Below are 22,604 nucleotides of genomic sequence, written 5' to 3' on the forward strand. Positions count from 1 at the left end.
GGATTTTGAGCCCAATTAATCCAATACCTTTAAAAAAAATGACAGGACCATAAATCTGTTTTTATAATCTTCCGATCTAAACTCCAAACTAAAAAGTTATACACAAATCAAACTAGTAATAAATTGAAATTGTTTTTGTTTCAAACCCCCAAACTCTACATTTTGTGCTCTTTTTCTCCCAACCAGTATTTAATATTTTCAAAACTAAAACACCAACTACTTGAGAATCTTCAATGCCTATAAAGAAACTTAATTATGTGTTGCATGTTTTAATAACAATTCACTTTTATAACTGGTGTTTACTGAAAACCTGTGAATAAATTACTGAGGTAGTTTACTGTTTCTTTAAAGGAACTTCACAAAGAATTCTGAGCAAAGATGTCCTCTTAATAATGCATATAACATATACATTCAGGTTTTCCATATCATCTTTTCTAGTACATATTAGTAATGTGATACCTATGTCTCCAAATTCCATCCAAAAGTTGGTTTTAAGTAGAAGATGTTTTATTTTATGACTTATTAGAAAAGTAAAACATTAAAAAGAAAAACCACTAACCAATATTCCTCAGTGCTTGGTTTTTGGTCATTTTTTTATGCAACAGAATTAAAATATTTTCATTCAATTTTTCATGACAGAATTAAAATTTTTTCATGCATATTATAAAGACTGCAATATGTATGCGGATTTTGATGCTCAATTCCACAGAAAGCTATGCAAGCAAGGTGGGTGTTTTAGAGATTAGACCATTTAGGTTAATATGGTTCATTTTCTCTCCTCTCTTAATAAAGTATATTACTAAACTACAGATGGCAGTTAAGTGCACTGGTTAAAAGCTATGAAAGTTTGGCCAGGGGAAGTAGCAGCTCACTCCTGTAATCCCAGCACTTTGGGAGGCCAAGGTGGGCAGATAACCTGAGGGAAGGAGTTCAAGACCAGCCTGGCCAACATGAAGAAACCCCATCTCTACTAAAAAAAATACACAAAAATGAGCCAGGCGTGGTGGTGCATTCCTGTAAGTCCCAGCTACTCAGGAGGCTGAGGCAGGAGAATCACTCGAACCTGGGAGGCTGCAGTGGGCCGACAATGCACCACTGCACTCCAGCCTGGGTGACAGAGTGAGACTCCATCTCACAAAGAGAAAAAAAAAAAAAGCCATGAAAGTTAATTACCCTCCCTGAACCCATTAAGTGATGAAAGATTAATAATATAAAGTTCAGTTCGTGCTATATAGTAACTGCTCAATAAATGTTCAGCTCTTATGACCATTCATATTAATAATTCAACACCAGTTCCTATTTCAGCTGCTTTCTTTTATAACATGGAATCTTCCCCCTATTTTCCACATCTTAGAAATCATATTGGAAAACCTCCTACCTTCAAATTTTCAAAAGACTTTTCCACTAAAATACTAATGTGACTAAATATTTAGATCTGGAGAAGTCAGTCTTTATCTGAATGATGTTTTAATGAAATGTTCAAACCTGTGAATGTTCTCTGAAATATATCAGTATACTGATTTATCATTTTAATTATAGATCAGCATGTAGCAAATTCATAACCTATACCTTTCTTATTATGAGGATTTTCTAGACTGATATATACCTTTAAGACATGAATCATTCTTCCAGAGTTGGGGAGACTGATGGGAAAATGGCTAAATGATTCAGCATGCTGCAGCAAAGTGACCTGGTCACAAATTTACAATTTCTACTTCTCTTAGGTGCCCTGGCCCTGGTGGCCTCTTTCATCCTGTACTGCATATATAACATATAATGCTGTCATCAATAAATTTAGTTAAACATTCCCTTGGGAAAGGCATAATGGTACTTTCCCCTCCGATGAGCTTCTAGAAACAAAATTATTCAATTCTATGAGACAACAGGTTCACAAGGCTGGACAACTCTTACAATGTCCAGTTGTAAGCTTCATCAAGCTTCACTTATGCAAATAATAGGGCTAGAGTGAATTCTGACACTGGTGCCATTTTCTTAGCTGCACAAAGGAAATGGCAGGAAAAAGACCCAAGACCAAAAAAACCCAGAAGATGGGCAAAGGAAGCCAGCTGAGGAAATGGCTGTGGCCATACCTATGTCTCTCATGCCAACATTTACCTTTACCAAAAACATCACAATAGAACAGAAGATCCTAAGCAGGTCAAGAGAACTAAATAGCAACTGCTGAACATACACTCATATAGCCTGACTTATGAAAAGCCTCACCACCCAAAGCAGGTGAAAGCCTTTTTCTTTTCTAAGTGCCTCTGTTTATCCTTCGGTGACAAAAGATTTACTGTTAATTAAGGTATTTCAGAAATATATAGATTCCAGAGTAGAATAAAGCCTTTTCCATCAAATAACCAGTTACAAAAACAATATTAAGAATTACATGGTTTCATCTAAAATTGCACCATCTCAGATGCTGGGGAAGTACATCCATTTTGTGACCATAGCATAGTCATCTCACCCAGCATTTTCTGAGAATGGGACAAAGTGTGCCAGGATGTGTAAAATGAAATTGCCATAGCTATGAAGTCCAATTTCCTCATTCAGTACCTTGAATTTATTTCAGTTTGGTATGGTAACATATCACACACACACACACACACACACACCCATACTCACAAAAACAATCCTCAGGAGCAACACTTAAAAAGATTATACTACCTTAGAACTATCTGAAATGTATTTAGGAAAGAACTAGGGTGACAAGTTTGACCTTCCATAAATTCATCTTTTTTTTTTTTTTGACTGTGCAACCTCTAATTTCCTCTAATTTGGAGAAGGGAGGGTGGGTGGAGAAAGAAAAAAAGGTGAAAAACATCTAATTCAGAGTGTACAATCTCTCTCTTGTGTGTGTGTGTATATATGTGTGTGTGTGTGTGTGTATTTTTCCCCCTCCACCAAGACCTTGGAGGTCAATAAGAGGAAAAAATGGCTCACAAGACAAGGTTTCATGGCTAACCCAAGGGAACACCTTCACAGCTGAAGAATTTCAGCTCAGGGGCAACCTGGCTGGGAGTATAAGAGGCCGCAGCATTATTGACCAAGAGCGCAGGCCGCACCACCAGCATCCCAGGCGCCTCTGCCGTGCGCATGTCCCTCTTATATAAAGAGATGCTTACAGTCCAGGTGCTTTTTCTTGGGGCCCATCACTTCATGAGTAGTGGCTTTGCAGACCGCTCTTGCTACAGCAGAGCCTGTCACGCTGTACTGAGCGGCGGCGATCCGATCCGTGAGCGTTTGGCCCGACATCTTCTCTGGTCGCGTCTACCGCCTCCTCTTCTGCAGGAAACAAGGGGAGACGGTCCGGCTTTAATCCGCAGACCCTACCCTCCAAGAACCCAGGCCTTGCCTCCTCCAGCCGCGCGGCGGCTCTCTCCTCCTCCATCCCCACCCTGGCACCACCTCTCGGAGCCAGCAACGCGCCAAGCCCCGCTCCTGCGATGCGGTCCAGGGAGTCTTGGCCGTGAGTTGGGCCGTCACGGAACCCCAGCGTGGGCTCCAGTCGCAGCATCGTGACACCGTCCCCATTCTCCGCCGGCCCCCACATAGGGCCAGACTCACCCCCTGGGGACCCCCCTGTCAATCAGCACTTTCTCCGCAACCTGACCCGCGGGTGCTGGACTAGCCACAACGTGCGTCGGGGTTATTCCCTGGGCGCCGCAGCCACCGGTGCCCATCTCCCACCTCAGCAGACTTTCCTCCTAGCAGCCCGCAGGCTTCGGGGAATGCATCGGATACCCAAGCCCTGGCTGCCTCCCTCCTCCTCCTCGCGCTGCTGCAGCAAAGGGCTCGTCCTCCCTCAGTCGCGAAGGAGATTATCTTAGCGTTGCGCCATGTTATGCCCTCGCCTCCCCTTCCTTCCTCGCCGCCGGCTCCAAAGCCTCGCCGAGGCCCATCGCCCGGGCCCCTTCCCCCCGGTTCCAAATCCCTGCCGCAGGGGCCGCCCGGGAGCTCTGCGGAGGCGCCGGAGTCTTGGGGCGCCTCACCCTTCCTGGCTTTGGAGCGGAGCCGGGCTGACAGCGAAGCCCAGTCCCCCGCCCGCCCTGGAGCGCTCCGCGGAGCTGTCACTCGGCCTCTGCCCTTCTCCGCACCCTGGGATTATCCTCTGCGGATCCCCGCGCGACCCTGGCGCGGGGAGGGGGCCGAGTACGGCCGCGGGTACTCACCCCGCCCCTGAGCGGCGCCGCCCGCCGCAGGATGAGCGGAGCCCGAGCCGCTGAGGGAAGCCGCGCCGGTGGATGTGTGCGACCGCGCGCAGCCCCGGTGCCCCCGGGCGCAAAGTCTCCAGCCCTGGCCGGGGCCCGCTCCTCAGCTCCGCGGTCCCGGCGCCCACCGCCCCTGGCCCCTGGCCCCAGAAGCCAGTACCCGCCCGCCGCCGCCTCTTCTGCCAGCGCCGCCGCGTCTCTCTAGCGCTCCGAGCTGCGTCCCCATCCCCGCCCCCACCTCAGCTGTGGCTCCTCCGACGAGTCAGGTGACGGCGGCGGACAAACCCGGACGAGCCCTAGGCGGAGCGCCTCGCGGCCCCCTCCCGGCTACTCACACACACCGCCCCCCGGGGCCGGGAGCTTAAAGGCGAGGGGGCGCCTCGCGCAAGCATCCCCGGCAAGCGGGCGGGGAGAAGAAGGAGGCGGGGAGGCCGACACCCACCCAGCCAGCGGCTCTCCGCTGGGCGCCGGGCCGCCCCTCCGCTGCTGGCGCCGCACCCGGCACGCACTGGGCTCGCGCACCACGCACACCTGCCCGCCGACTGCGGGGGGAGCCCTGGGCGGTGGGGGCGTTGGCCAAGACGGGCGAGTGGGCTTCTCGGGTTCTACTCTGTGAAGGCCAAGGCAAGGGCGTCGTCGCGCGCTGCCTGGCGGAGCCCAGCCCCTTCCCCACACTGTCGCTGACACGCCCGCCTGTCAAAGGCTCCGAGGCCCAGATGAGCAGGGCGATTTTAAATGTCAGATCCTGCCGGCCATCCGCGACCGTCACCTGTGCGTCTTCAGCTCCTCAGGCTCCTCCGCTTGTCTCAGTTACAACTGGGAGCCCGGGTGGGCAGGTAATTCTAGCCACTTTAGTCTTAAACGGATACTGAGGTCTGCTGAAGGGAGAATAATTAACACAGCCATTAATCGAGTCCCAGATTACCTTCGACAGTAATCATTTGCGTGCATAAAGAAAACCCTTTGTACCCTTAAGAAGTAATTTCTGCCAATTAAATATAGTGTTGGAACGTCCGTCAATTGTATGTCAAGTGTATATTCGAATAGTAAGCAGGAATTTCTAAACAGGGATGTGGAGTTGGTTAATAGCTTCACGTGTTGACATTTTCAAAGGTTGTTATTTATGTTCACCTTTTTTTTTAATTCTCACAGTAGCATTAAGATCAAAACTATATTTGTGAGCTTTCCTGACATTTTTTCTCCTTGCTTCGGGTGGCTTCTGCTCGGCCTTGAAGCCATATATCGATACCTATCGATCTCAACGTTTTGTTATATATTCCTCTCTTTCACCTGGTACAGTGTTCAGTATGCAGTCATGATTTCCTAACTACTGAGACTGATTCTAGGACTAATTGGAAGCTTAATGACTAAAGAGAGACAGCTTAAGAGCACTATTGTCTCAAGTACTAGTCTTACCATATTTACAAGGGAAATAAAAACGCAATTCTATTAAAAAAAAACTTGTACTCCAGTTTTATAGCAGCTTAATATAATGGCCCCAAACTGGAGGAAAGCCAAATGTTATTCTACTAGTAAATGAATAAACAAAATATGGTATATCCACATAATGGAATACTACTTAGCAATAACAAGAAACAAACTAATACCATTCATGAATCTCAAATTCATTAGACGAAGGGAAAGAAGCTCTATCAAAAATTCTACTTATTATTTTGATTTCATTTATGTAACATTCTGGAAAAGTCAAAACTATAGAAACAGAAAACACATCAGGTGCCGAGTCAGGTGACGGTGGCATTGGGGGAGGGGACTGCAAAGGGGCAGAAGGAAACTTTTTGGAGAGATGGAAATGTTTTATATCGTGACGGTGATGATGATTATACAGCTGCATGTATCTCTCAAAACTCATCATTTTGTACACTTAAAATTGGTGAATTTTGTTGTTTGTTAATTATACCTCAATATAATCTGATAGAGTTGGGAGTGGCAATATTAATATCAAAGTAGGTTTTACAATAAGGAATATTAATAGCAATAAACAGGCACATTTCCTAATGAAAAATTCGTTAAGAGCATGGAACAATTCTACGTGTTTGTATATCTAAGAACAGAGCTTCAAAATAGGACGAAGCAAAACCTAATAGCATTAAAAGGAGAAACAGGCAAATCCACAATTATACTTGAGGATTTCAGCACTTTTCTCTATGTAATAAATAGGACAAGTAGACAGGAAACCTGTAAGGGTGTAGATGACTTGAAATAGCCCTGTAGGCCGGACGCGGTTGGCTCATGCTTGTAATCCCCAGCACTTTGGGAGGCCGAGCCGGGCAGATCATGAGGTTAGGAGATCAAGACCATCCTGGCTAACACGGTGAAACCCCGTCTCTACTAAAAATACAAAAAAAAAAAAAAAAAAAAAATTAGCTGGGCGTGGTGGTGGGTGCCTGTAGCCCCAGCTACTCAGGAGGCTGAGGCAGGAGAATGGCGTGAACCCGGGAGGCGGAGCTTGCAGTGAGCAGACATTGCGCCACTGCACTTCAGCCGGGGTGACAGAGCGAGACTCTGTCTCACAAAAAAAAAAAAAAAAAAAAAGAAATAATCCTGCAGACCAACTTGACCTAATTGACATTTATAAAATAGTCCACCCAACAGTAGTGGAATACTTTCTTAAAGTGTGCATGGAATATTCACCAAGATTGACCATACTGACTGATCCTAAGCCATGAAGCTAGTCTCAATAAATTTAAAAGGATTATAATCATACACATTATGTTCTCTTACCACAGTGGAATTTAACTAAAAATCGGTGACAGATAGATATATGGAAATCTCTAAATATTTGGTAATTAAACAACACATTCCAAATAACCCATAGGTCTAATTTTCTCATAAGAAAATTGGAAATTTATTTGAACTAAATAATAATGAAAATCCAACATATCAAAATTTGTGGGTTGCAGGCAAAGTGGTGATTAGAGGCAAATTTATAGCATTAAAATGCTTAGGAATGAAGAAATATCTAAAAATATTTATTTAAGTTTGAACCTTAAGACACTAGAAAAAGAATAAATTGAATTCAACATGAGCAGAAAGAAGGAAGTAACAAAGAGTACAAATCAATGAAAGAGAAAATGACAAATAATAGATAAAATCAATTAAACCAAAAGCCATTTTTTGGAAAAGATCACAAAATGGATAACCCCACTAGCCAGATTGAGCAAGGAAAAAATAAGATGGCAAAAATTTCCAATTTTAGGAGTGAAAGGAGAAATCAATTCTATGGACATTAAAAAATAAGAGAATGTTATAAACAACATTGTGCAATAAGTTGGACAATTTACATAAAATGAGGAAGTAGTATAAAATAATGGTTCTCCAACAGTCCAATAATGATGTAATGTCACATATGTTGCTATTAGTTAAGAGGTTTTGAGCAAATAACATGTTTCCAATAATAATTAAAATAATACAATCTGTGAATGATTTATTTTTGAAAATAGATTGGAATGGGTTCAAAGTCAATCCTATAATAGTGTGCAGTTACATACAATACACTGGGAAGTATTTGAAGCCAGAGCTTATTCTTGGTATGCTACCCATGTCTCTGGTACTATACATGGGAGAATATCCCACACATAAACATCCTGACACAGTGTTAGCAGAATGTTTGAAAATCCCTCAACTATAGAAGTATCATATTCTTATAATAAATAATCAATAAATAATGTCAAGGATGGAACCAATATATGAAATGTGGGTTGTTTTGGAAGATCTTAATGAGCGTTGAAAATAGTAGCATATTTTCAGTGGCAAGGATTTGGCGATGCTGGCTTCTTACAGCCAGGAAAATCTAGAGTTACATCCATGAATGTTATATACTAAAGTGAAAGAAAGAAAATAGACTAAAAGAAAGAAATATATTGAGATAAAAAATTACTTGTTGACATGTTCTCTTTGAAGGCACAGGAACGTAATAAATGATATTCAATAAATCTTAGGCAAGAATAAGAATTGACATTTAATATTTTACAAGTTGAAATATCTTTGATCTCAGTGGTCAGAAAATAGGGTAATTATAATAAACACCCCAAACTGCTTTTTAAAAATACATATTGAGGCTGGTGCGGTGGCTCATTCCTGTAATCCCAGCACTTTAAGAGGCGGAGGCCAGCAGATCACTTGAGGTCAGGAGTTTGAGACCAGGATGGCCAACATGGTGAAACCCCGCCTCTACTAAAAATACACAAAATTAGCCGGGCATGGTGGTGTGTGCCTGTAGTCCCAGCTACTGGGGAAGCTGAGTCCCAAGAATCGCTTCAAGAAGTTGCGGTGAGCTGAGATCATGCCACTGCACACCATCCTGAGACTCCGTCTCAAAAAAAAAAAAAAAATTGAATTTATTTTCTGGGCCAATATACATAAATGCATATATGCTACTAAACAGATTTTTTTGTAAGTCTCTGATTTATTTATTTATTTATTTACTTTTTGTATAGACGGTCTCATTTTATTGCCCAGGCTGGTCTTGAACTCCTGGCCTTAAGTGATACTCCTGCCTTGACCTCCCAAAGCACTGGGATTACAGGTGTGAGCCACCATACCCAGCTAAGTCTCTGATGTAATACACATGTTTTCTTCTGAGTATCAGATTTAATACAGAAAAATCAAGCCAACAATAATTACACGTAGACCAACAATTTATTTCAGCACGAGGGCAAGTGTCTTCAAGTTCTTGATTTCAATTTATTTGTAAGATACAACACGTGTACAAGAAACAGAGAAAAATAAAGCTGAAGATAATTTGATTGGCTCAGATAACAACCTGAGGTGAAATTAGAAAATTTATACCTTTCTCCTAAATCTATAATATTCTCAAGGTAAAACTATAGGGTGAATTTCATTCCAGGAATGCTTTTCTGTCAAAGTAGAAAAAAACACATTGGTACAAGAATAACCACCCTGATTCTTATTCAATGAATCTTGTATGAAAGACTTAACTTTATACCTCTCAGAGGTTTCTGTGGATTCGTCACAAAGGTTTACTTTTGTGTGTCACTGTGGTAGTTAGTCCCCCAATAAATCTCCTCCCTTTGCATCTGAGCTGTCTCTGTAACTTGCTTTTGATCAATAAAATACAACAGACTGATGCTTGGCAGTTAGGTCATAAGAAACCTTATAGCCTCCACCTATGTTTCTTAGAACATTCCAACTTGGGATGTTCCCTCTTGGAAGCCAGCCACCGTGTAAGAAATGTGTTTACCCTGAACCACTCTACATGAGTAGCCCAAACACACAGAGATGCCCTGCGTAGGTGCTCTGGTCAAAACCCCAGCCCAGCTCTCATTTAAACAGCCAGTTTCATCTGCCAGATGTCAAAGTGCATAAGCCATCTCGGGTAGCCCAGAGGAGAATTCCAATGACTACAGACCAGCTGTCACCTGACTGCAACTACATAAAAGACTTCAAAGGAGAACTACCCAGCAGAGTCCTATTCACTCACAAAATTGTGAGAAAGAATAAAAATTTGCTGTTGTATGCCACAAAGTTTGTTATACAACAATAGACAATAGATTTAAAACTGGGAAGCAAATGAAAATAACATACTTAAATTGTTTTTGTGCCATTAGGCATGTAAAATGTACATGTTCCTTTTATCATGCCAGTTGTCATGTTGAATTCATTTCTAACCTGAATTTTAGGCAAAACAAAACTTAGTAAATATGTTTGTTCTGGCTTGGAATATACTTCATTAACTGTAATTCTTAAGGAACTTGAATGGTTTCATGGATGAATGTTATACTTCCCTAAGATAATCAAGTTGTTTGAATCTCAATCTTACTGATATTTTGTGCAAGCTACAATTTTTCTTGCTACACTAGGGTGTTTATCAGTTTTATGGTCTTTTTCATTTGTTGTCTTATAAAAGAGAAGCAAGCTTTTTGTCTCTGCTCAAGTGCATTCAGGATACCAAAATTTGCTTTTTGTTGTGAATTGCTTTTGAGTTTGGGTGAAGATGTCACATTTGTGTGTAGGAGTGGAAAATTATTTTAACATAAATTAAAATAACACATTGAATTATTTCCTCCATTGAAATATTCTTTATTATGTAGCAAGTCATATTAGTCTGTTCTCACGCTACTAATAAAGACATACCCAAGACTGGGTAATTTATAAAGGAAAGAGATCTAATTGACTCACAGTTCAGCATGGCTGGGAGGTCTCAGAAAACTTAACAATCATGGCAGAAGGGGAAGCAAACACGTCGTTCTCCACATGGTGGCAGGAAAAGAAGTATGAGAGCTGAGTGAAGGGGGAAGCCCCTTATAAAACCATCAGATCTCATGAGAACTTACTCAGTATCAGGAGAACAGCACGGGGACAACCAGCCCCATGATTCAGTTACCTCCCACCAGGTCCCTCCCACAACATGTGGGGATTATGGGAACTACAATTCAAGATGAGGTTTGAGTGGGGACACAGCCAAACCATATCACAAGTGAATTCCTACAAGATTGTGGTCAAGCTGTACATGATCTGCAAATCTTTCCCAAAGCCTCTATTTTAGTCCCTTCTTTTTATATATGAGAAAATTTAAGACCAGAGAGTTTAAGTGACTTTCTCATCATCACACACAGTGAGATAACAGCATAACCAATCCTAAACTTCGTTGTTGAACATCCAATCCAGTGTTCTTTCCACTGCATTCATTGCTTCTGATAAAGGTATAACAGTATGATGTTAGACTCTTATTTCATACTAATTAATTCTTCAGTAAAAAAAAAATCCTTTTTAAAATTTATGGGCTGGAAGGATGGTGGCTAATATCTTAGGTTATAGAAGTAAACAAGCCCTGGTTTGATTCCCTAGCATTGGTCCTTACTAGCTGTGTGACTTTGGGCAAGGTTTGTAGCCCTTAAGGATGAGTTTCCTCATCTGTAAAATGTGCTTGATCCATAATATCCACCTCAAAGGATTGCTGTTACTATCAAATGAGGTAATGCAAATAAAGCCAATAGCACAGTGTTTGGCATGCAATAAAAGCCTAATAATTGCGACTGATAATACTCTGTAATTGTTGATAGACTGATTTTATTAATATATTACTATATTTTCATTTTTATTTTATTATTTGGAACTACAACTCAAGTGTATATACGTTCTCTGATTGAAATATTATTTTACTAGTATCATCTTTAAAGTGAGAAAATAAATTAATAATTTACCTAGCTCCTGAGATGTGAAATCATGTTACTTCAATATTATCATGGAGAGGATCAAGCTTCTATTAATTTCAGGAAACTAGAGTAGAAAACATATATATGGCTGGGCGTGGTGGCTCATGTCTGTAATTCTAGCACTTTGGGAGGCCAAGGCGGGCAGATCACCTGAGGTCAGTAGTTCGACACCAGGCTGGCCAACATGGTGAAACCCCATCTGTACTAAAAATACAAAAAAAAAAAAATTAGCTGGGTGTGGTCGTGGGCGCCTGTAATCCCAGCGACACGGGAGGCTGAGGCAGGACAATCTCTTGAACCCGGGAGACGGAAGTTGCAGTGAGGCAAGATCGTGCCATTGCACTCCAGCCTGGGCGACAGAGCAAGACTCCATCTCAAAAATAATAAAATAAAATAAAATAAAACATATATACATATGCAAATAGACATTGTACAGCAATACTGTTATGAACAGCATTTTGTTATTTCCTTTTTATTAATTGAAAAAGATGATTGCAAGAGAATTCTTTGGAGTGAGAAGATTTTGCTGTGAGAAAGGAGAAGATTAATCAGGAAAGTCTGTCTGAAGAAGGAAGTTTCCCAAGGAAACTTCTAACTCAAGGGCATAGGAGAGCCGAAGCAGTGTGCCTCACCTTCAACTGTGTATCTCCAGGTTTTCCTCTCATTCTTTAACTTGCTCCTGTATTTTAGGTTGCTATTTGTGTTTGTCTACAGCTCAATTTATATTTGAAGTTGCTTAGGAAAAATGACACTGACTTTACTTGATACTTCATTGCACGAGGATCACAGAAGCCACATGCATTTGTCTTTGTGCAGCTCCAGGAACACAGCAGTGGACTGTGAGAAGAGCTGGTATTTCTCATACTCCTTCAAATTGTGTATCTAAAACATACACATTACTCATCACTTCAAAAATTCTCATGCAAAAAATAAATGAGATATATATAGATATATAGTGGTTTGTTTTTGTTTTTGTTTTTGATTTAGACAGAGTCTTGCTCTGTTGCCAGGCTGGAGTAAAGTGGCACGATCTCGGCTCACTGCAACCTCTGCCTCCTAGGTTCAAGCGATTCTCCTGCCTCAGCCTCCCAAGTATTTGGGATTTCAGGCACGTGCCACCACACCCAGCTAATTTTTGTATTTTTAGTAGAGGTGGGTTTTCGCCATGTTTGCCAGGATGGTCTCAATCTCTTGACCTCATGATATGCCCACCTCAGCCTCCCAAAGTGCTGGGGTTACAAGCGTGAGCCACCGTGCCCAGCTACTTATATACATGTATATAAATGTGTGTACACATATATACATATATGTACATATATACACACATATGCATATATGTACATATATACACACATATACATATATGTACATATATACACACATATACATATATGTGTGTATACACACATACATATATACGCATATACACATATACACATATACATATATACACATATACACGCATATACATATATGTACATATACACACATATACATATGTGTACATATATACACATACATATATGCACATATATACACACATGTACACTATATACACACATGTACACATATGCACATATATACACGTATATACACATATATGTACATATATACACATGCACATATATGTACATGTATATGCGCATATACATATACGTACATATATACACGCATATACATATATGTACATATATACAAGCATATACATATATGTGCATATATACACGCATATACATATATGTAGATATATGCATATATACATATATGTACACATATACACACATATATATAGGTCTTTATAGTCAACAATTTCTAGTAACAAGAATATTAAAGAGAAATGGAAAGTTTAGGCTATTTGATATTCAGTATAACCAGATGAGAATGAACTGCTGTGTTACTGTTTAAACTAATTTTGGCTAGAACAAATAAAGCCTTACTCTTTCTAGAGCATAATGCATTTAACGATATGGAATTTCTTTTTTAATTTACCTCAAGTACTTTCTTTTGTCCAAGGACTTATGCTTCAGACAGTCAGGAGTCATACATAGCACAGAACATTGTTGTGGGAGGTTCAGATAATTAGTAGAGTCTACATTTGCAATTTGTTCAAATACTGTACTTGAATTATGCTAGCCACACATCAGAAAGTTCCCAAATAAGCCCCCAAATAAATCATAATAAAACAAAATATATAATATTCTTTCTTGTAAAACGTTAGTTTGGAGAAAGTTTTCAGCTGAGATTCACTTTTCACTTTTAAGTTGGAAAATAAATTAGAATAATGCTAGAATAATGCCAACGATTTCCCATGGAGAAACTTAAGAGTGAGTTAATTGTTGTATTTCTCCGAGTGTATGGCTGTTATTATTAACAGATGTCTTCATCTTAATATTTTGTCTCATTCAGCCTAAAACTGGGTTAATTCTGTTTTCATTGTGAATGATTTTAAACATATTCATAAAAACAAAACTCAAGAAATTCTCTGGCATCGTCTCTCATGGGCTTGGATCCTTCTTTTGTCCCTGTATCAGATGCTTTTAGGTGAGCATTATCAGAGATGCACATTTGGTTTATGACACCCATGTCAGTGTAAATGGTGCATTTCTTATATCTGGTAGATATGGAGAGACAATTTGTTTCCATTGTTACTCACTTTATTCTACAGCCCCTGTCAAGTTCGCTCAGTATTTTGCTGATAAAAAAGAACAGACGTTGTGCCTGTAATCCCAGCACTTTGGGAGGCCGAAGAGAGCAGATCACTTGAGGCCAGGAGTTCGAGACCAGCCTGGACAACATGGTGAAATCCCATCTCTACCAAAGTACAAAAATTAGCCAGGCATGGTGGTGTGTGCTTGTAATCCCAGCTACTCTTGAGGCTGAGGCAGGAGAATTGCTTGAACCCAGGAGGCAGAGGTTGCGGTGAGCTGAGATTGTGCCATTGCACTCCAGTGTGGGCAACAGAGCAAGACTCCATCTCAAAAAAAAAAAAAAAAAAAAAACAAAAAACAGACATTGGCATTACAATAAAATTCTGAAATTTCCATTTCATGGGCAAAAGTAGTAAAATATAGATCAAACAAGTGGATAAATGTATTATTTATGCAACAATGTTTATTAGGGATATCAAAGTATTTCTTAATAATCCACAAAAATTTCAAGACATACCTATAGCTGAAGTAACAAATACTGATTTTTGTTTCTTTGAAGTTTTGTTGGGGGTTTTAGCCCTTAGCCTGATGCTATCCAGTGAGGGACATTATTTAGCAGCTGCATGATTTATTGCTGGTTGCATTTGGAAATGTTATTGATTGCCATTGTTACATGATCTCTATTAGGAAGCCATAGTCCGTTCTGAACTGTGTATATAAATATTGTTGATTGATTTCCAACTATAGTAATGGATTATATGTCTGCCTCTATTTGCAGCCCACCTTAGACACACAATTTCTTGCTTATAAGCCCTTAAAGGTAATTATGTCTGCTTAAGTACTTCGTCTTTCAGGGGTTATAATCCCCCAGCAGCCTTGCCACTTACTAGGCATCAGTTAAGTTCTTAAAATATCTCCTGTGTTTTTTCTAGTAGCAGTTGTCTGAGCTTCACCTGGCCATCCTGGAGGTATTTCCATATCCTTATTCTCATTTGCTTCATCCCATACAGCTAGCTGTATGTACAGGGAATCGTTTTCATGACAGGGAACTGGCAACAGTCACAGAACTCATTGCCAGATAGTTTTTTGCCACTTGGCTCCTCATAGTGACCATTTCAAAAGCTGGATATGACATTTATGATAGCTTTAAGTGTCACTATCATCTGGAAAGCTGAACACATACCTCTGGAGCTTGATACTTCACTGACTCAAGATTAAACTTTTTGTCAGTTTGTCAGTTTAATCTTGGCCTCCTTGATTCAGGAAACCAAAGTACCTATCATCAAATAATGCACTATGTATTTTAGCTCCACAGAGTAGATGACATGTCATGATTGTGGGTAGGGCTACCTGACAGAGGCTTGTCTGAAATCTGGTCTGTAGATAAGTACTCATTCCACAGTTAGCAAGTTTCTTCCTACATGGAAACTTCCGGAAGAACAGCAATTCGCAGAATCATTTGCAAAATTAACTAACTTTAGCTACCATCATAATGTGGATGATATCTTGGGGTAATGAATCTTGTTACATGTGTGGAAAAATATTCTAACACAATCTATGTCTAATTTTTATAACTATGAACAAGAATATGTAGAATAGATTGCTTTAACTGTTGCCAAAAGCATGTACTCTGATGCTTCATTTAGGGGGGCCCAGCTATGAAAAAATGAAAAAAATTGGATGCAGACCTCAGCCTACCTCCAGGGTTCAAGGTGCAGGTGCCCAAGCCCAAATTGCATATATGAAGATAACTTCAACATGCCAGAAAATAATTGGTGTTTGTTAGCCATAGCAAGCCGAGAGCCAAAAGGCAGTAGTTGGTTATCCAGGCAAATCTGCCATGAGGAAGCACAGCCCAGTCAGCAAACTAGGGGCAGGGGCAGGACTCCAACTTGAGTGGGAGGAGTGCTGGTAAGAAAAAAATCTAGAACAAGACTTAAAGGTCATTCTTAAATACTACCTGGCTTGTATGAGGCTTAGATTTGACTTGGAATAGCATAGATCCTGCAAGTATGAATAAGGTAGTCCCATTTCTAAGAAAGGGTGCAAAGGCAGGAAATGAAGGTAGCAAGAATTCTGCCGTTTTAGTCTTATTATCTTGCACTATAGTTTCATGTTTAAGCTGTATTCAAGTGGTCTAGAAAGTAGAGTGTTAATAATATGCAAACATATTTCCTTATAGTGTTAAACATAAAATTCAAATAATATAATTACTTTTTGGTGTTTATATTTGGTTTAATATATCTATATATGTTTAACACAAATAATTTTAATCATAATCCCATCTTTCAGCATTAACTATAGCAAAAATAACTTTTGAAACTGGTGCTAATTGGATGTATTCTTTTTATAAAAAGCAAATGTCTTCCTTTATTTACCTAAGCCTTCTCAATTTTTATAGATGAATGAATTTACTGACTATGCAACTGTCTCATTTTAACTCTTAAAATTTGTGCCTCTCCTCAGTACAGATATGTTTGATGAGTGAGCTAATGAATAAATGGACCAACATCTAGCACAATTGTAAAACTTAGTATATGCCTAATAAATGAATTTAATAAATGAATGAATGTGAAATCATGGGTAGTAACAACATTGGCAATGGAAATTAATTTTTTGGAAAATTTAATTTCTGAAATAAACCAGAAACCTCTGATTATATGAGGTCAGATACACAGAGAAATGAAAAGGACACTACCTGACTTATTTATTTATTTATTTATTTTGCAAATCAAATGGCTTTACTCCAAGGAATTCTAGGCATTGTCACAAGCTGTAATTTGCCAACTGCATATGAGTCCTTAAAATACCTTCAAGTGAGGCTACAATAATTGTTCAAAAGTAGGTTTATAGAGTTAATCACTGCTGTGCTGTGAAAATACTACAATTTTGTTAGCACAGCAGTACATTTTGATAGGTATATGTAGCCACATTGTAAAATAGCTAATCTGTCACACTGTGACTCATGATTCTTGACCACATTTCATAATCTTTCTTCCTAAAATTTGCTCAAAGCTTGGATATTCTACCAACTAAAAACACTTTTCCATAAGCCTTAATAAGCCTGTGATGAATTTCTGCTGCAAGAGCAATTTTCGTATTTAAGAATTAAATCGGCCAGGCGCGGTGGCTCACGCCTGTAATCCCAGCACTTTAGGAGGACGAGGCAGGCGGATCACCTGAGTTAAGGAGTTCGAGACCAGCCTGGCCAACATGGTGAAACCCTGTCTCTACTAAAAATACAAAAATTAGCCAGGCATGGTGGCAGGCACCTATAATCCCAGCTACTCCGGAGGCTGAGGCAGGAGAATCACTTGAACCCGGGAGGCGGAGGTTGCAGTGAACCGAGATGATGCCATTGCACTCCAGCCTAGGCCACAAGAGTGAAACTCCATCTCAAAAAAAAAATAATAAATAAGAATAAGAATTAAATCACAGTATGTGTTTTGCCTAAGAGCCATATATTAAGGAAATAGGTATTTTAAACTAAATATATTAAGCCATAAACACTGATAGATAAATCATCTTACAACCCAGCTTTAAATCATAATGTGATATGACATTAATTTAACAAATATTTGTTGAAGACCCATATGCCAGGCACTTTCTAGGAAAAAAGAGTTCTAGCAAAAGAGTATAGACAATAAACTAATAAGAAAATTGTCTAAAATATTAGAAAGTGGCAAATGCTCTTATAAAAGAGTAAGCAGGATCTGAGGGCTAGTGTGGGAGGAGTGGAGATGTAATCTTAGATAGGGGGTGGTTGAAAGTGAATGCTCATGAAGGAGGTACATTTGAGTAAACAAGGTGGTGAAGAAACAAGCCACTTTTGCGTAGAATACATTAATAATTATTCTTGTAAATTTCCTTCTGAACAGCCCTCATTTTCTATATGGATGATGTCATTCTCCTGCCAAAAACTCTTCAATGACCTCCTACAGCATTTGGCATAATATGTAAGCTCCTTAATTTGTTCTATGACTACCTCCGTGATCTCACCTCAGCCTCAGTCTCTAGCCCCTTGCCTTTTTCTCTTGTTTACTCTGCTTCAGCCATACTGGATTTATTTCAGTTACCTCGTGAGTACCAATGGCTTTCCTACCTTTTGGCCTTCTCCAAGCATTTCTTTCTCTCTGCTTGTAATCATTCCGCAGACTTTTACCTGACCAACTTCCCAACTAGCTGACTACTCTACTTTGCCCTGTTCTTACATTCTCATTGCACAATATGTTTGCCTTCCCATCCTTTATTACAATCATAAGTAAATAACATGTAATCATTTTCTTAGTTTCAATTTTTCTGGTTTTAAGCTCCTTGATGATAGGGATGTTGTGAGATGTCTGCCTTGTTCATCACTATGTCTCCAATACCTACTACATGATAGATGCTCAGTATCTATTGAATGACTAAACCATGCTTCAAAAGGGGTGAGATTCATGTAGCTGGGCTAAGAAAAGAGAATGTAACCAAGGTTAGGGTGGGAAAATAAAAGTGAAAAGTATTTTTTCCCTGACTGAACTTAATATTTCAACAAATTAAATGGCCAAGACTGAAAGACCTTTAAGGTCTTTAGGCAGTTCTTTTAGGTGTATTCTTTTCATGAATCCATATATAGCTGGCAATGAGTCTCTGTAGGTAATGATTATAGACTAGGAAGTGTAGCTATTAGATGCTTCTCCAAACATTTTGGTTCTCTCTGCTACTAGGTATGTGGTAGAAATCCACTTCCCTACCCTCTTGAAGTTGGGGATGGTCATGTGACCTTGGATTATGAACTGTGAGTGGATATAGGATATGTTAATTTTGGGAAGAAGCTTTAAGAGTCACTACACAATTAGTGCCTTTCTCTTTGCCACAGTACCTGGCAATGCTTCAGGTGGTAGCTAGTCTGTTAGTGGGGCCCTGTTCCCTTCTTCACTGTTTTGCTTTCTGCCTGTCTCTGCCTTATCTCAGGCTTCTACCATTTCTGTCCTGGATAGCCTCTTAACTTATGTCCCTGTTTTCACTTTCACTCCCCTCTGGTACATCTACTGCACTGTGGCCAAAGTGGATTCTCTAAAAGAGGCTCTGATCACAGTCTTCTTCTGTTTAAAACTCTCCAGGAAATTCTCATTAACTTCAGAAATAAGTCTACACCCTCAGCAGAATGTATTCAAGCAGGACTTTTGAGACCCTCAGCCACTGCCCCTGTCCCATCACAAGCTAGTCGGATGTCCATCCCCCATAAACCCGTATCTTACACTTCTATATTAGTGCTTTTCACAATATCTCACAGCAACCCCTGTCAGCTCTGTGGCAGCAGAACACTGGGCTGCAAGGATCTTAGTGCCACTCTATGGTGGCACCCCCTCAGCCCTGCAAATCTTTTTTACTCACAACTGACCAGGCAAGTAAAAAGAGACTATACAGCATGCTTGTTATTGAAATCACCAGGTATACATTTCTGATCTCTGATTCATTTTCTTTTTCCCCTTTTTGTCTTAAGATAAAAGATTTGTATCTTTTATTTGTATTGAACATATTCAGTCTTGAAATGTGTTCATCTCTGATATGCATGTGTCCTCTATATTAATTACAAGTCCCTTTTCCTAATTTTTTTATATCACTGGTTGTTGTCTTCCTCTTAGGATTTATTACTATGGGAGCCTGAACAAAATAAAAATTCAAATATAGACTATTCTATTCAAAGTATCTTAACTACATTTAAGTCCTATTGGGTTTATTAACAAAAAAAAAAAAACAGGAGAAAATTAACCAGTGTCAACTAACACTGTCAAAGGGTCAGAAACTGAAGGCCCTCAAACCATGCTCAGAGGGACCAAATTTCCATGTGGTCCTATTCAAGTAAAATAAATTATTGACTTAAATGTACTTGAATATCACCAAAGCTTAGAAACTACATTAAAACTACATATTTTTACACTACAGAAAAATAGAGAAATAAGCTAATGATCAAGTTTGAAATACCAGGACCTCATGAATAGAAACATTGGGTAAGAATAAAGGACTGTAAAGCCAAAGGCTGTTAAGTGTTTATCTAGTACAGTACATCCTCTTGCCTTCTGGCAACAATCCATTTAAGCCATCCTATAATAGGGAGAATCTCTTCTTTTTGTGAAGACGTGAGAAATAAATTCCATAAGCTCTCTTGATTGTTCATTCCACTGGGATACCTTGGTGATCCCAAACTGTTTCAACATCTTAACTGCCTTTTAATTTCCTTATTATCTTTGATTTGGACTGCCTTTAAAATATTTAATTTTGGTAATTTGGCTCAATTATTTTTATATCACAGTTATTATTTGTCAAGGGTAAATTTTAGCTTACATATATTTAGGTGGGCTTATATTTTGTCCTGCAGGAAAAAGTGATGTAAGAATTAGGCATATATATAAGAATGTTATATCTTTACCTAATTTTAAAATTGCAAATCACATTTAAAATTTTGGTGGCTCAAACTAAAGATTAAAAAAAAAAACAATTTTGGGCATGGTGGCTCACGCCAGTAATCTCAGCACTTTGGGAGGCTGAGGCAAGCAGATCACAAGGTCAGGAGTTTAAGACCAGCCTGGCCATCATGGTGAAACCCTGTCTCTGCTAAAAATACAAAATTTACCTGGGCACAGTGACATGCGCCTGTAATCCCAACTATTTGGGAGGCTGAGGCAGGAGAATTGCTTGAACCCGGGAGGTGGAGGTTGCAGTGAGCTGAGATTGCACCATTGCACACCTGCCTGGGCAACAGAGCAAGACTGTGTCTCAAAAAAAAAAAAAAGAAAATACTTGGTAAGTAATAAGAGTTTAATAGTAATTTTTTAAAAGGAAAAGATTATTTTAAGCTTTTAAGCTTAAAATTTATTTTACAAAACATAATATTAATTTAGCTCAATTTAGCCATTCATAATGTATACATATTTGAAAACATCATGATAAATGAATGCAAATTTTTGTCAATTAAAAACCCATTAATTAAAAAAATGAACATATTAATATTAAATGAATGTTTAGTTTTAAATATGTGAAAAATGTTGAGAATAACATACTTGTAGTTTCTTTTAAAAACTACCACCACAACAACAAAAGATGAAAAGGCCATTTTCCTATTTATATCACGGGCTACAAATAAACTATTTTATTTTATTCAATAAATTTCAAACCTCTCTTGCTTAGGTTACTTGCCAGGGAGCCTGAAGTTTTCATTATCTGAATTTCACCTTGGAATTAGAGAGAAGAAATTGGATAGTGTTGTCTTCTGAAGGCACTATTCAGATGAATCCACAAGAACTCAGAAGAAGAGAGGGAATGCACTGAAGAAACTCATTTACCCTTGTCCATTACCAAATATTTATTTTTTTTAAGGAGCTATCAACACAAAAGACACAGAGACCCTGGCTGTGAATGAATGAGGTAATGTGCAGTTAACTTTTAGTAAATTTTTTTTTTAAAAAAGAAGCAATGAACAGAAACACAATGTTTGGTTTGTGGGATAAGAACTCAGAGAACCTCCTACTAGGATTACTGAAGTGAAGAGTATAAGGGAAGGATTGGAACTACTGGGAGGCCAGGTAAAATTTGGTAGCCATGATAGGCTAAAAAGCTGACTACATCTGCTCTTCTACAATTTTACCTAAGGCTGGGGCTTCAATATTTATTCAATTTTGTCATTTTTTCATTAGTTTAGTATTTCATTCACTACTGATTTGATGAGCATCTACTTTTTAACCAAATACTATCCCGAACACTGGATGACGAAGGTGAAAAGGACAGAGACCCTGCCCTGGGAGGAGTCAGAGTTGATGAAGGTCCAAAAGCTAGTGTTTACAAGACTCACGTAGTGGTTTTGCTTCAATAGGAGATTCCTGGATCCCATCCACAGAGCCTGGGATTCAGGAAGCATGGAGGTACTGAGGTGAGTGTAGCAATGATCTTCTAAGTGTGCACTGATTTGTTTCTTGGCCTGGTGTTGTACGTGCTCTAAATTCAGACTGATCTCCTTCAGTTCATTAGAAGGAATAAAGTGTGTCTTGACAGAAGAAAGGAATAAATCAGTAAGGAAAGTATAAAGATAGAGAAAAAATTATCAGGAAGTGAGAACGAGGCGGGAGGAAAACGAAAATGAATGTGAAATGACTTAGTGGGACCCCCAAAAAGACAAGACTGGTCAGTACTGGAGTGACACACAGATACGAAGCTCTTTCCACACCTGAAGGATCCTGACATTTGAAGAAGTGGAATTCCACACTTCGCAGGATGGGCAGCAGTTACAGTCCCTAACTGTGAGGCAAGCCAGCTTGTTACTGACCCCAGGAGGAGGTACCTGCTTGGTCCACGTGTTTGTGCAGCAGCCTCCTTTGTGTTCTGTGAGAAATGTGCCAGCTTCCTGCAGGGTGAGCCTGAGGAGCCTTAGAAAGCTGCCACTGGTGCATGCCTGTAGTCCCAGCTACTTGGGAGGCTGAGGCAGGAGAATCGCTTGAACCCGGGAGCTGGAGGTCGCAGTGAGCCGAGATCGCGTCACTGCACTCCAGCCTGGGCGACAGAGTGAGACTCCC

The 22,604-nt window shown here is 39.7% G+C and overlaps 2 protein-coding genes across 32 annotated transcripts in view; one reads left to right on the plus strand and one right to left on the minus strand.

Moving 5' to 3' along the window:
* SNAP91 (synaptosome associated protein 91) overlaps nucleotides 1-4,769 on the minus strand; it is a 157,725-nt gene extending 152,956 nt beyond the window's left edge. For 7 of the 31 annotated variants that reach the window (XM_054686112.2, XM_054686124.2, XM_054686122.2 and 4 more), the window contains exons 1-2: nucleotides 4,173-4,429; nucleotides 3,126-3,285 (exon numbers count right to left, since the gene is read on the minus strand). In XM_054686112.2, the coding sequence (XP_054542087.1) occupies nucleotides 3,126-3,255 (130 nt within the window). In that variant the 5' untranslated portion in view covers nucleotides 3,256-3,285; nucleotides 4,173-4,429. Of the gene's footprint in view, nucleotides 1-3,125; nucleotides 3,286-3,408; nucleotides 3,511-3,690 lie in introns of those variants that run through there. The other 24 variants (XM_054686123.2, XM_054686111.2, XM_054686116.2 and 21 more) reach the window with 7 other exon arrangements.
* On the plus strand, nucleotides 4,245-21,392 carry LOC107975008 (translation initiation factor IF-2). The gene is made up of 4 exons (XM_063813272.1): nucleotides 4,245-4,477; nucleotides 4,579-5,047; nucleotides 17,934-18,011; nucleotides 21,226-21,392. Exons 1-3 carry the CDS (start codon nucleotides 4,245-4,247, stop codon nucleotides 18,006-18,008), a joined length of 777 nt encoding a protein of 258 aa, XP_063669342.1. The 3' UTR covers nucleotides 18,009-18,011; nucleotides 21,226-21,392.
* Nucleotides 21,393-22,604: the final 1,212 nt, after the last annotated feature.

The sequence above is a fragment of the Pan troglodytes genome, chromosome 5, assembly GCF_028858775.2.
Source record: "Pan troglodytes isolate AG18354 chromosome 5, NHGRI_mPanTro3-v2.0_pri, whole genome shotgun sequence".
Taxonomy (NCBI): domain Eukaryota; kingdom Metazoa; phylum Chordata; class Mammalia; order Primates; family Hominidae; genus Pan; species Pan troglodytes.